Source organism: Peromyscus leucopus, chromosome 6, assembly GCF_004664715.2.
Source record: "Peromyscus leucopus breed LL Stock chromosome 6, UCI_PerLeu_2.1, whole genome shotgun sequence".
NCBI classification, from domain to species: domain Eukaryota; kingdom Metazoa; phylum Chordata; class Mammalia; order Rodentia; family Cricetidae; genus Peromyscus; species Peromyscus leucopus.
Genome location: NC_051068.1, coordinates 32,861,483 through 32,875,908, shown reverse-complemented (window position 1 = coordinate 32,875,908; position 14,426 = coordinate 32,861,483). Strand labels below are relative to the sequence as shown.

The 14,426-nt window shown below is 44.9% G+C and overlaps 1 protein-coding gene across 1 annotated transcript in view; it reads right to left on the bottom strand.

Annotated features, from left to right (window-relative positions):
* Positions 1-6,299: 6,299 nt before the first annotated feature.
* Lhfpl6 (LHFPL tetraspan subfamily member 6) overlaps positions 6,300-14,426 on the bottom strand; it is a 200,601-nt gene continuing 192,474 nt past the window's right edge. Inside the window, exon 3 of the mRNA XM_028873351.2 lies at positions 6,300-7,419. Coding sequence (XP_028729184.1) covers positions 7,301-7,419 — 119 coding nt within the window. The 3' untranslated portion in view covers positions 6,300-7,300. The remainder of the gene's footprint in view (positions 7,420-14,426) is intronic.

Sequence of the window (14,426 nt, the reverse complement as noted above, 5' to 3'; positions counted from 1 at the left end):
TCCTTACAAACATTGTGGGAAACACCCACAAAATAGTATTAACTTTCCAGAACTGCCAACTGAGTAATGTTTCATTCTTTTTATTTGAAAATAGATTTATAAGGAATGCTATCTTGTAAATCTGAGATTTCCTGGAGAAGTTTTGATATTAAATGTACTAGAGGAGCATATTCTTTGAATTATTACCCTGGAAGGCAAGAGAAGACTCCTCCCAAAAGTTGTTCACTGATCTCTACACATGTGCCATTCTGTGTTCACATGTGCTCAGACAAGCATACACACATACAGGAATACACACACAAAGGCACACACACCTACATAAATAAATAGTATGTGTGTTAATGAATTGAACAGAAAGGGGACTGTATCTTTTCCTTAAAGAAAAAAGAAATAACTACTTGTTTATCTTTAAAGATATATTTATTGTGTGTGTGTGTGTGTGTGTGTGTGTGTGTGTGTGTGTGGTGTGTGTGTGTGTGTGTGTGTGTGTTCCTGAATGTATGCTGTGTGTATGCAGTGCCCTAAGAGGCCAGAAGCAGCACTGAGTCACCTGGAACTGGAGTTGCAGTGGTTCTGGCCTCCATGTGGGTTCTGGGAACAGAGCATGGGTCCTCTGCAAGAGCAGCCAGTGCTCTCAACCCTTAGTGACTTCTCCAGCCTTAATTATCTGCTTTCTATTCTTTGCCTTGCAAATGACAGTCCATCAGTATGTAAATTACCACTCCCATGGCCTCCAAGACACTGTGGAATAAAATCATAAAAGAAACCCAATCCTTGCAATTTAAGCAAATCTATTTCTAGTGTGGTTTGCTGGAGCAAACTGGGCAAGCACACTTAGTACTTCGTAGTGTTTTCCCACACTGAATCAACTCAAAGCATTGTTTCCAACTTCGGATTGTGGGCAATTTCCTCTTGTTGCTGTTTTAACGGTCTTCTCATGCCACCTTGACCCTGCTACACTTTCCTTAAAAGACCCTGAAGAGAGGGCCAAGGAAATCCTTTCTAGTCATGGTTTGCAGCAATTTTCTGTCTTCATTCTTGTCCTGAATGTTGTTTTTACTTTCCAAAGGCTCTTAGGAGCCATCAGATAAGGAGGGTTTAGGATTTAAGTTTCAAAGGGGACATAAAACATATATCTTCCCTGTGTATTCAGTTTGGGTAATCAAGCTGTCATGTCACTTGCTAAGAATAACATTTAAATATCTATCCCAGCAGATACAACTAGAAACCGAGTTCTTTTTGCAATAGGAAACAAAATGCATACATGTGGCTGAGGCTCCTCAGACATTAAACAGCCATAATTCACTCAGGCATGTAGCAGATACTGAACATTGGGTCTTGGGCAGACAAAGTAATGGAGACAGGACATAAGCCTTGTCCTTGTAATGATAAGGCCCGAGTATGGAAATAAACATTTGGCAGTTTAACATTGATGACTTTGTTCAAGGAAGGCTCTATTAGGAAGCCACATGGTGTGAGGTGAGAAGAAGCCAGGCATGTTTCCTTAAACACTGGGTCCTAGTTCAAAGGCTCAGATGTAATATTTCTTTAAGGTGTTGAAGCTGTGACCTTAATCATGCATGGAGTCCAGTAAGACCAGGAAGGATAGGCATGCACGTGTACAGAGAACCAAATGTTCTGGCAACTAAAGGAACATAAATAGAACGGCAGAGAACTAAGACACAGACAGACCACTCGGGAGAGCCATCTGGGTCCCTGATGATAACACTGGTGACAGCCACACATCATCTATGCCTGGTTAGAGAAGAAGTGAATGGGCAGGAAGGGGAGTCTGGAACATGTAGAGAAAGGATAGACCTTAAAAGAATAGAAAATGTGACATGTAAATACATGTAGCTATAGATATGCTAATATGTGTCAATCTTCGTCATCTTTACATTAGAGACGGTAACTTCATGGTCATAATACACTCATCAGATGAAACTGCTCCAACAAATGGCTTCAGATGTCATCGACAAATCTTCACTAGTTTGTTGATTGGCATAAAAAATGTCAGCTAGAGGGTTTCATTGGTACCATAAGTGAATTTCAAATTAATGAGTTGGCTCTGGTACATTGCAAACACTTCTGGGATTACGTGAATAGAGCTCTGAGAGGAGTAAGGAGCCAGAGGCCTCTTACTTCTGGGAGTGATATATTCACGCCTAGAACCGTCTGCTTTGAAACTTCACGGAGGAGCTGAGCCCAGATGAACTGAGTACTCCTGCTTCACAGCACTGCTTTAACTCTAGTGCCTTCTGAAGACTCACACACTCACAAATGGTACTGATCATGAGACACCTTTTGTACTTGCAAACAAGGACTGTACATGGCAGAACCAAGTTGAAGACTTCCCACCAGTTGTAACATCCCACCTAGTGGCACATTTGTGAAAGGGGTGCTTATGATTTTTACCTTTTCTTTTTTTTTTTTTTTTTTTTTGGTTTTTCGAGACAGGGTTTCTCTGGGTAGCTTTGCCTTTCTAGCTACTTGGTAGCCAGGCTGCCTCGAACTCCTCTGAGATCCGCCTGGCTCTGCCTCCCTAGTGTTGGGATTAAAGGCGTGCGCCACCACCGCCCGGCTGATTTTTACCTTTTCTAAACACCCTAGTAATAAGTAACAGGTCCAACAAGAACCTGAACTTGAGATTGGTCCAGGTTTAGATCAGTTATAAATAACTGGATTAAAATAATGTAAGTACTTGAGAACCAGGACGGTGCCAAGGATGACAGGTTTCTGGTGCTAGCAACTTCTTCCACACAAGTACAACAGTCAGACAAGAAACTGGAGACACCTGGTTTAGGTAGACGATTATAGATTAGGTTTAGAAGCTGTGTGTGAGTTTGTGAAGTCTAGATGCTACATTTGTGCTTTGGGAGGCTTTGGAAATGATGGCATCAAAGCCATGAACTCTATGAGATTGCCTAGGTAGCCAGTGATGTAGAAGGGACCTAAAACACTGTGAGATATAAGTTCTCAGTCCTGGAGCACACAAGTCAATGATGAGGAGGATGATACTTCAGTGTTTATGTAGATTTAAAAAAATTTTTAAGGTCTAACAGCCATGTTCCTTTTCAGGTAAGCTATCTTTATTGGGGACATCTGAGGTACAAACTGAGATGCAGAATCTCTGAGGGATGCTTCAGGGGAATCCCTGAGTGGTGGAATGGGGTCACAGGACCACTGTGCATGAGATAAGAGCAATGCTGCTTGCTACTCAAAGGGAAGAAGACAGAGTGCTTAGCTCAGTGTCACAATGCACTTCGTCTGTTCATGTATGCTAGTTCAGGGCGTTGCACTGTGACTGAGGTGGCCAAAGGGGGCACTGAAAACATCTCCACCAAGAATCTGCATAAAACTGCAAGCTGGCTTTGAACTTGTGTTTATCTTCCATAGATGTTGAAGGGTAAGAATAACGATCACACTATAACCAAGTCATACATTTTAAATAACTATACTGCATTATTTTAGAATCATAAGAACTATGGTTTCATTAATAAGATTTGTCCTTCGACAGTTCCATGCGTGTATATAGTGCATTCCACTTCTCTCCTTCCTCTGCCCTCTCTCATCTCCCCGCCACCCCTGTCGCCCTTCCTCTCGCCACAAGTCCCTTTTCCACATTCATGGCCCTTTGCTTTGGCCACTGAGTTTAGCCAAGGAAGTCTCTACCACCATGGATGCAGAGCTATCTATTGGGACCTGGTGGGCTCACCAATGGGCGTATAACCGAAGACAGTGACTCTCATGCCCTAACACCCATCAATTCTTAATAGTTCTACCAGGGAGGGGTAACTCAGGAGCCCCTCCCCCATCATAACTAACCGCTGTCCTGTCTTGTGCAAGCCCACTGAAGATAATCATAACTGCTATGACTTCATGATTCTGATGGCTATATCTTTAGGGGATGCCCTAAAGACAGTGCTGTGCAGCCTGTCTCCTGTCATGTGGCTCACATGTTCTCTCTGCCCGCTCTTCTGCAATGTCCCTGTGACTTAGAGGGGTGGTATGGATGTCCTGTTTAGGGCTGAGCACTCACTTATCACTTATTCTCAGAACCTTGAGCAACTGCAAGTCTCTGCACTCATTCCAGTTTCCTGCAAAGAGAAACTTCAGTAATCAAGGCCGATAGCAGCTTTTGTCTATGGACATAAACATAATTATTTAGAAAGCAGTTTGGTACCATGTCAGATTAGCAAAACCATAGTAGAAAACTCCACCCCCAACTCCCAGGTCTATAATCTTGGTTGCTGACTAGAACTATATAGTAAGAACCTGTGTTGTTTGTTTCTGTTCTTTTGGGGGACCTACAACACTTAGAGTTGTAATAGTTTCACTTCCCACTCACCCAGTATGTGTTATATGGTCTCATTGTGGTTCTGAGTCCGTTTTCTTGTCACCCAATTTTGTTGAATATCTTTCAACTGTTTAGAAATAATTTATTCAGCCGGGCGGTGGTGGCACACGCCTTTAATCCCAGCACTCGGGAGGCAGAGCCAGGCGGATCTCTGTGAGTTCGAGGCCAGCCTGGGCTACCAAGTGAGCTCCAGGAAAGGCGCAAAGCTACACAGAGAAACCCTGTCTCGAAAAACCAAAAAAAAAAAAAAAAAAAAAAAAAAAAAAAAGAAATAATTTATTCAAGTTTTTACTCATTTAAAATACTGGATTTTTAAAATCATTTACCTGCAATAGTTGTAAATGTATTCTGTATGTAAGGAATCTGTCAGACATGTAGCTTTTCCCAATCTTTGCCTCACCCTCTCACTTTCTTTATGTTGGTTTATAAAGATGAGAAAAGATACTTTGATTTGTTTTGTTTGAAAATAAGTATGTATATCTAATACTTTTGTGTGTGAGAGAGTGAACAAGACACTGGGGACTGAACTTCCAGGGCAGTGAGTGTTAGATTTTGGAGTGCAGAGTGTGCATGCCAGGCAAGTACTGGACCACTGAGATAGTAAGTCCCAGCACAATGTGTGAAATTCTTCTTTTTTGTTAGGTTTATTTTGTTTACTAATATTATATTGCTATTATTATGCATGTGAGTGCAGGCATGTGTGTGCCACAGCATGCATGTAGAAGCCCGAGGACAACTTTTAGGAGCTGATTCTCTCTCGTGGCTTCTTGGATCAAATCGCCAGGCTTGTGTGGTCACTGGGCTGTCTCGCAGGAGCACAATAAAGAAACTGCCAAGATGGAAGCTCCATTAAGGGGAAGGTTTTTATTGTGGGTAAGACAGAAGATATCCAGAGGCATCTTGAAGAGTCTGGAGCAGAGAGAACAAGAAACAAACTGGGCATGGCCAGGGCTAGCGAAGTGGGGTGCGGAAAGGTCACATGGTTTATAAGGAGGGTGAGTAGCTGGGGGGGGGGGAAGGGCCAGGGAGCCGATGCGGACTTTGACATGCATAATGCTATTTAGGTTAAGTTGATAAATGTGTGTGGGCTACAGAAAATAGTTCCATGCACACAGAGTAAGAGCGTTCAATTTCTAAATGTGATGTGTATGTAATTTTAAAACTGAATGGATTTTTCCCCCTGAAAATCAAGCCAAGCTAAAGTTTATTCAGAGAGGAACATTTTATTAAAGTGTAAGAGAAAAACCCTGGGGCAGGCAAGCTGTAAATCTCGGCAGCCGCCTGGAGGAGGGAAGCATGCTGTTTGAGTTCAGCCAGCATGGGGGTCAGCTAAATGGAAGATCAGCATCCCCATGGTGAGGGCAGCTTGTTAAGGCTAGGCCACAATAACTAACGCTTAATCTAGAATGCATCCATTTTCTGGCATGCAACTTTTGTCCCTGAAGAGCTGCTTCTGTTAGGGAGACATTGATAGAGCTAAACCTTTCTCTTGAGTCAAGGCTTACTGCTGGGGGCCACTGTAGGGGACAGATGCTGCTCAAGTGGCCGACGTCGTCAGGTGAGGGTAGAGTGACCTGTGCTGGCACAGGAGTCCAGAAGACACATAGCACCCCGTGGATAGTGGAAAGGCAGCACGTGACACACCACTTGCGATGGTCCATCTTGTGGTCCTCGGTCATGTTGGAACACTGTCTCTCTTCCCATAACATACATAACAGTCTGGGGACGCTCCTAAGAATGTGTTATGATTGAACTGAAAATGAGCTAAAGGTTTCCAAGAATCTAAGCTAAAAGTAGACATTTACCTTTCATGTACTCTGTGCCCATAAGACCTTAGACAAAAACAATCAGATTAACGGGGCTGCCCGCCATGGTAGACAGGCTTTATTTAAGAAATTTAGGAAATCTGATAAGTGAATTAATGCGCGATGACTCAGTGAGCTATTGATCAAAGAGAATTTATTCACAGAGCTTTTCAAATACAAACAAAATAGTACTTTTTTCCCTTTACAAAATGAATATTGAAATAATTGTGGTATAGCACAGTAGAATAATGAATAAAAGAAAACAAGATCCAATAATTGGAGAAAGACTTCCCTTCACTCTCATATCTGCAACTGAATTCTCACCTATGGTGGACAAAAGCTGTCCAATTTCTTCACAAGGATATTACAGCAGAAACTACTCAGATCACTACTGTGTGTCTTTGAATAACACTGAAATACAAAGGCTTCCCCCTAAAGATCTGCATAAACAGTGAAGACACACTGTGGGCATAAAGCATTTATGCAGGATATCAAAAATACTGATAGAGTGGTTTACTGGTCCATGGACTAGGCTTAATGTATGGTTTTATAATGTGATGATACTGTACTGATGTATATTTAAAAAAACCAGGAGCAATAGTACACAGCTGACCGCCTGTGCAGTATGATATGTGTGTGTGCATATGATGTGTGCGCATGTGTATGACATGTGTGCACGTGCGTATGTGCTTTCAGGCTCAGTCCTCATCTACAGGGAATGTCTGCAGGGTACATCTCCTGCTTCCTAAGATAAGACTGTTTCTACTAGCCCTTTTGACTCCCCTAGTCCTCATCTTTTTGAAGGAGAACAGAATGAGATCCTCATTTGCATATATAGTTTGTTGTGTGTGTGTGTGTGATATACATTAACGATACTCTGTGGAATAGAAGCATCCAATGTCCTGCAGTGTTGTTAGCCTTTGGTCCATTGTCCTCCATCATCCCATATTTTCCATGCTTTTGACAACTCCCCCACCACCCTCCCTTCCTACAGAATGTTCCAGATTCAATCGGATTTCATTACATTAGCATTGTACTGGGTTCGAACCACTATTCCACCTTGTGAACGTAGCTGATGCTTTGGCTCCTTTGGTCCCCGTGGTCCATCCTCGCCTCTGCTTCTCCCGGTGGCCTAGTCTCAGTAGGGGTAGTGCTTCTGCTTCTTCCCCGAGAAGCAGGCCAGCCACGTGCACAGCAGCATGGCAGCTGCCGCCCCGGCCCCGGTGCAGTAGTAGGCCCAGCCGATTTCACACTTGCCTAAGGACAGAGCAGAGAGAAAAGCAGACAAGGATGAACGAGGCGTGGAGGAGGCTTGGTTCTGTCTTCCAGTGTATGCACTTTGGATACCCACTAACAACATGGTGTCCTCTCTCACAGAGAACAACGACATGAGAATGAAGAGTGGGAAAATGGTCGTGTGCATTTTCCCAGGTCCCTCGGTCTATGTCCCATGTCAGCTAGGAGGACAGAAGACTGTTCCCTTCTACACATGAACACATGTAGCTGAAAGTTTTCCTGTACCCACCCGGCCCCCTTGTCCTCACAGTCCCACAGCCACTCAGACCCAAGTAAACACACAGAGGCTTATATTAATTCAAACTGCTTGGCCATTAGCTCAAGCCTACCACTGACTAGCTCTTACACTTAAACTCAGCCGATCTCTGTTAATCTATATGTTGTCACGTGTTCCGTGGCTTTACCTGTGTGCCATTACATGCTGCTCCCTGGACAGTGGGCTGGCGTCTCCTGACTCAGCCTTCTACTTCCCAGAATTCTCCTTGTCTGTTTATCCCACCTAGACTTCCTGCCTAGCTACTGGCCAATCAGCGTTATTTATCAACCAATCTGACAAACACATTCACAGCATACAGAACATCCCACAGCATCCACACCCAGGACTGCAACAAAGGAGGCGTGGCAATCACAAGGATGAGAGGTGATGTCATCTGTTCTGACCTTGAGCCAGTCTTGCATGCATATTAAGATATAACAAGACAAAATACAGTAGTCCTCCTGAGGAGGGGACCCATTTGAAGGACAACACTGCAGTGGACACAACACATATGGAATGTGTCAAATGACCTGCACTCTGTGGTCTAAACTGGAGAACAAGACTCCCAAGAAGGTCCTGGGGCCAAAACTCACTCACAATGCAAAGTCCATTTAAATAAGAACACCATGACCAGGGTCCAAACAGGTCCTAACTGCCCAGGGTAATGACACACTTGAAACTCGAAAAGTTTTGATTTCTTTCCCATGTGCCCACTGGATTGATTCTTCTAACAGTCCCGGGAGGTAGGATGTTGGTGACAAGGAGATTTAGTGAACTCGGTGGTATCCTTCAAGCTCATGCAATTATTTAGAAATGGAGGCATGGTTCAAAGCAGTATAACCACGAGACGTCTTTCATTCTAAATGGCCTATGTGGGTCGGTGGAGTGGGTCTCTATGTTCATGAACTTTGGGGAGCAGATCATTTGTGAAACAGTCTCAGTCTGTAGCCCAGACTGTCACTCAGCTCACAGCCTTTCTACTTCAGTCTCGATGGTGCTGGGTTTAGAGGCGCGAGTTGCCATGTCCGGCTGTCTTGCTTTGTAGTGACATCCGAGGGACTCTTTTTGTATGCCCAGCACCTGAGCCCCCTGTCTCTTGCACTGGTCATTGTCCTTTCTGTTCTTAGGTCTAGTTTTTCCTCTTTAGGGCCCACTTTTCCTTCCTGTGTTTTTGTGGTGGGGGGGGAGCATGAAGTGGTGGGGATGGGCTTCAGAGCCTCGAGCATGCTGGACAAGTACTCTGCCACTGAGCTGCACATCCACAATGCTAACCTTTTCCTCAGTTTTTATCATCTTCCAACAGCAGCCAGTTTCCTCCTCCTCTTTATTCTTGCTTACATATCATGTTAGACACCAACACACTTGGATCTAACGGGGACCGAACACAACAACCACAGAGAAAACCATGTCCCTTTTTTCCAAATGTAGTCATTTTGGCTTTGTTCATTTGTAAAATGATGCTGATACTGATGATGGTACCAAAAATATAAAGACTGTTAGATTATCAGGTGCCCTGTGTACAGACTGCAGGTAGAGGTACAGTAATGAACAAAGGCAAACCCTACTTCTGGAAACTTCGATTCTAGAGAGAGACTGAATCTATAAGCCATGGAAAGTGCTAGGGTGGAAACAAAGACAGAGGCGGCATCCAGAGCATCGCAGCTCACTGGAGAGCTTGCACACCGTAGAAGCAGTCTAGGGTGTTACCATGCACACAGATGACAAGCTATGCTATTTAGTCTCCGTCTCCAGTGCCGTCCTTGATTTCCCCCTTCTCCAACCAGCAACGACAGGAAATAGTACCATGTACTTATTATTTTTGCACAAAAGCATCACACATTCATTCTTCATGGGAATAAATACTAATATTTGGTCATCAGAAGAACACAATACAGTGGGTACCTAGATACCATTCAGGCAGGAAACTGAGGTCAAGAAAAGCTGGATGAAGCTGGGCAGTGGTGGGGCACACCTTTAATCTCAGCACTCGGGAGGTAGAGGCAGGTAGATCTCTGTGAGTTCGAGGCCAGCCTGGACTACAAAGCGAGTTCCAGAACAGGCTCCAAAGCTATATAGAGAAACCCTGTTTCGAAAAAAAAAAAAAGAAAAAAGAAAAGCTGGATGACACAGCGGCTCACCATGTGCCTCTGTATGTACACGTACTGCCCATTGTACATGGCCGAGGCACCCAGCCTTGGCTGCCAGCATTTCCTGACTCCTGGTTCCCACTACAACGTGACCAACAGTGAAACATTTGTCACTTTAATTTTTTTTTTTTTTTTTTTTTTGGTTTTTCGAGACAGGGTTTCTCTGATGTAGCTTTGCGCCTTTCCTGGAACTCACTTGGTAGCCCAGGCTGGCCTCGAACTCACAGAGATCTGCCTGCCTCTGCCTCCCAAGTGCTGGGATTAAAGGCGTGCGCCACCACCGCCGGCTCATCTGCCACTTTAAAAAAAATCAAGTCCTTCTTATTTAAAATCCTCGAATTCTCCAAACTTGATCACCTTGCTGTGGCCGCCTTGCGCTTTGTCGTCTGATTACCCTGGGCGGCTTTTTCTACAGCACTCTGGGCTTGGGGCGCTACACACACTCCTCCCTCTACCCCAAAATCTATTTCCAGATTCTCAGGGAAGTAGATCCTTCTCAAATGGTACCTCTTAAGGATCAGATCTTTCACAGACGCCATCTCTGCCTCTGTTTCCTCCATAGCACTTTGCAAGGCTTGCAAACACTGTGTGTGTGTACACCCGATTCAGTCTCAGTCCAGAACAGAAGTTGGAAGTTTCAAGACATGGGGATGGTCTTTGTTACCCTCCCATACCTCTGACCCCAATGCTTGACCCCTCACAGGCACTCAGAAAAATCACTGCTGAATGAGGAGCAAGCTGTAAAGAAATCAGAGAGGAAGGAAGCCAAGCAGCCAGGCAGCCGGGCTCCAGAAAAGAGAGAGTCTGGGATTTAAGAGTAACTAAAGTTCAGTGCCAAGACTGGACTGGAAAGGGAAGTTTTCCAATCCCAGCATGCATTGCTGCCTCCCACAGGCTGTGCCCCTTTTCACAGGATAATAGATTCAAAAGGATTACATCTCCAGCTTGCGGCAGGTCCCCAGGCACAGTGACCTCCCTCAGTACTGGTCAACTGGATAAGTGTTTTTCAAGGGTGACCGAATCCCTGCTTCATGACCACATTTGCTGGGAACCATCGTCACTGTGAATTATTCGTTAGCCATATTAAATAAATCTAGGAGGGCAAATTAACAGGCAGCTAAGAGTAGCCAGTGGTTTAGAACCTTTCAAAGAGTCAGCAAAATGTGTGTTCTCTCTGTTCCACACAGGGCTCATAACATGGAAGGCAATCCATCGCTCATTATTAACAGATATTGACCTACGCACAGCTCTATGACCTAATGAGGAAGGCAGAGTATATTAATTATTGGACACGTTCTCAAGAAAGAGACAGAGCTGTCCTGGATAATTACTTGAGAATGCACATGTCGCTGTAGCTGCATCTATTAAAGATGGTAAGGTGAGCTACAGAGGGGGTTGGCCATCACAGAACCAAGGGGAGAGGGGTATCACCCTAATTGTTTCCTGCAGAGGAGTCAGGACATTTCAAGTGCAGGAGCCTTGAACTGGTGGGGACCTGCAGCTGATGACATTGTGCTCCACCCAGTCCTCTGGGCCCCTTTGCTGGCTCTGAGCACTAGTCACAGCTTCTGCTTGTATTTGACCTCTAGCAGCGGACACCACAGCTCTCCTCCCTCCCAGGGTCCATGAGAGAGTAGAGACAACTTCCCTCCACCCCGATAGCTGTAGCTCCCTCTGGCATGGCTGTAGTCATCGGTGGAAGACTTAGGACTGGGCCATTGTCAACACTGGTGTCTTCTTACCCCTACCTGGACATATTCCACAGCATAAGGAAACTTCCAGAGCATCTGAGGGCTCAGGCTGATCCTTACATCAAACTATCCCCCTGGTTGGTGTTTATGTCTTGATGTTTTCCTTCTTTACGTCCTGGTTTCTCTTTGGTACGTTTCACATACGTACATGTGTGTTTGGGTGTGTTGGTACAGGCATACGCATGTGCACATGGTAGCCAGAGGTCAGCCTTGATCGTCATTTTTCAGGAGCTGTCTACCTTGTTGGTTAAGCAGGTTCTCTCATTTGCCTGGAGCTCACGAGTGGGTGAGGCAGATGGGTCAGCCAGCCCCAGGGATCGGCGTGGTTCCACCAGGGCAGGCCCTTCACACGGCTTCTGGTCCTCACTGAGGCGCACTACTGACTGGGCGGGCCATCCTCCCAGTCCGGCTGGGCACATTTCTTTGAATATAAATTTTCGTCTAAAAGTCTGCTCTGATGAACCAGGCTCTCCTCACGTGACTTGATCAGAAAGCCTGTGAAATGTCTTCATTGTCCTGTCACTCATCAGGCACCCACTCCCATCCAGCCATCTCTGGAAGACTAAGGAGAGAGGACAGAAAGAGATCGGGGGGTACAACATCTGTCTCATACTAGCGCTGCATTACCACCTTCCTGGAGTGAACTCCATCTGTTGTTTTGGCCTGTGTGTATACTTGTAACTTCCATTGCTGTGTATTAAAACACACGGCCAACCCAGGAGACCAGCTGGAGGAATGCTGAATGGACGCTAAATAAAGGTTCTCAAAATGTTTGAGGACGTAAGAAAATATGTCCCCTGAATAACCACAGACCATTCGAGTTTTGTTATTAAAATTCAGCGACTGGTTAAGAGCCAATAGGAGCAACTTAGATTAGTTTGCTTTAAAAGAAACATCTCTCTCTCATCATGTCAGGCACAAAGAACTCCATTTGCTAATTCACAAAATCCCATCAAACTAGCTTCAAATACACACATATGTGCACATGCAAACACATGCACGTGTCTGTGAATACTATACGGATGCATGTCTGCACACATGTATATGAATGTGGATGTTCTTACATACATTTTGAGAAGCAAAAGATAGCCCAGATCAGCCTGGCAAGAATAAGGACTTGAGCACATCTGAAGAAATGCTAACTGGTCAATGCCTTATTCATTTTTTTTAAAGGTGTGCTTGTGTGTGTGTGTGTGTGTGTGTGTGTGTGTGTGCGCGCGCGCGCGCGCGTGCACGCGCGCAGTGCTGAGGAGACCAGAAAAGGGTGCTGGATGCCCTGGAACTAGAGTTCCAGGCAGTTGTGAGCTGCAAGCGCTCTTAACTACCTGAACAGTTTCTCCAGCCCCAGCTGGGGTTCTTGACCCCCTCCCTCCGTCATGCTCTGTTTCTCTCCGTTCTCCCTTTCTTTCTTCATGTGTCTGCCCTTTTTTTCTTTCATCAGCTCATTTCATTGATCCAACAAATATTTACTGATTGATGACTGTTTCAAGTTGGGTGCTGTGGACTTGGTTGATTAAGATGAATACAACCTCTGCTTTCAGAGGAGTGGTTGCCTAGTCAAGATGTACTGGTAACTGTGATAGGCGCTCTGAAAAACACCCCAGGCTGCTGAGACAGCGAAGCTGGGGAGACCTCCAGAGTGTAGCCCGTGAGCTGAAGGAATGAAGGGCTTAATTCAGAGGGCACACCAAGCACAGATGTGGGAGGCCGAGAAAAGTATTTGGATGAAGGAGGTCGCCACAGAGAACTGGGGATAGAGTTAGGGCTTGCAAACACATCACTCAGAAGGAGGTATGGGTACCGTTCAATTGCACTGCCAGAGATGAGGGATGCTTCTCAGTTTGAGAGCTCGACTCTCACAGAGCTCTCCTCTGAATTTTGACTTGTGCCAGGAGATAGACATATTAGATAGTCTACATTCACCAATAACCCTGATGCAATTATCTTTTTGAAACTGTTCAGGAGCTGGAAATGCGTCCCTATCTGGTCTCCTGAAGCCTGCTTTTTGTTGGGTGTTCACATTAGTTATATTGTTTTAGAATGTGCCTCATGTAAGAAATATGCCAGCCCACCAAAGTAGCCTCAAAAGTATACAAAAGTGCACACAGGTATGCATGCACATTCATATACATACACACACACAAATCCACACACGTATGCAAAAATGCACATCCCTTTGGAGAAGCAAGAAACAGTCCAGACCAGGCCGAGGTGTCAAGACTTAGGCCGATCTAGGAGACTGAGTCACTGGCTCCCTCGGGAGTCCTCAGTTCTTGATCCTTTCTCATGCTGACCAACTAGATACGAGAGGGATTTTGTTGTTGCTGTTTCCTCCTGAAAAGATGAATGTAAAGGAAACTATCAGAGCTGTGGGATTACATCCGCTGCCCATAGACTTGACAATAAAGACAGATCTCTTCAAAGGAAAAGGAAAGGAGAATCTACTCTGGACATGACTTCCTGCCTAGAACCCAACACTCTATACTAGAAACACAGAAGTTGACACCGTGCTTTACAGTTGCAGAAGAAAATATGTCTTCTGGGATACATTCGGCCATTAGCAAAGAGGAGGTCTGTAAATTCCTATGTTTTAAATAGCAAGATATGCTATGAGTTATAATGGAACTAAATTAAACCAGGAAATAGGGGCCACTCTCTCTTGGCCTCTCCCTCCCCACGGCAGGGCAATAAATGCTTGTTGGTATAATGCAAGCAGAAAGCATTTTACCAGAGGGCGAGTTCGGTCTGTGATCTTTCAGGAAATTAGAGAGGCAAATCTGTTTAAACTTTCCCTTTTGCTCTCTGTGATGCTTC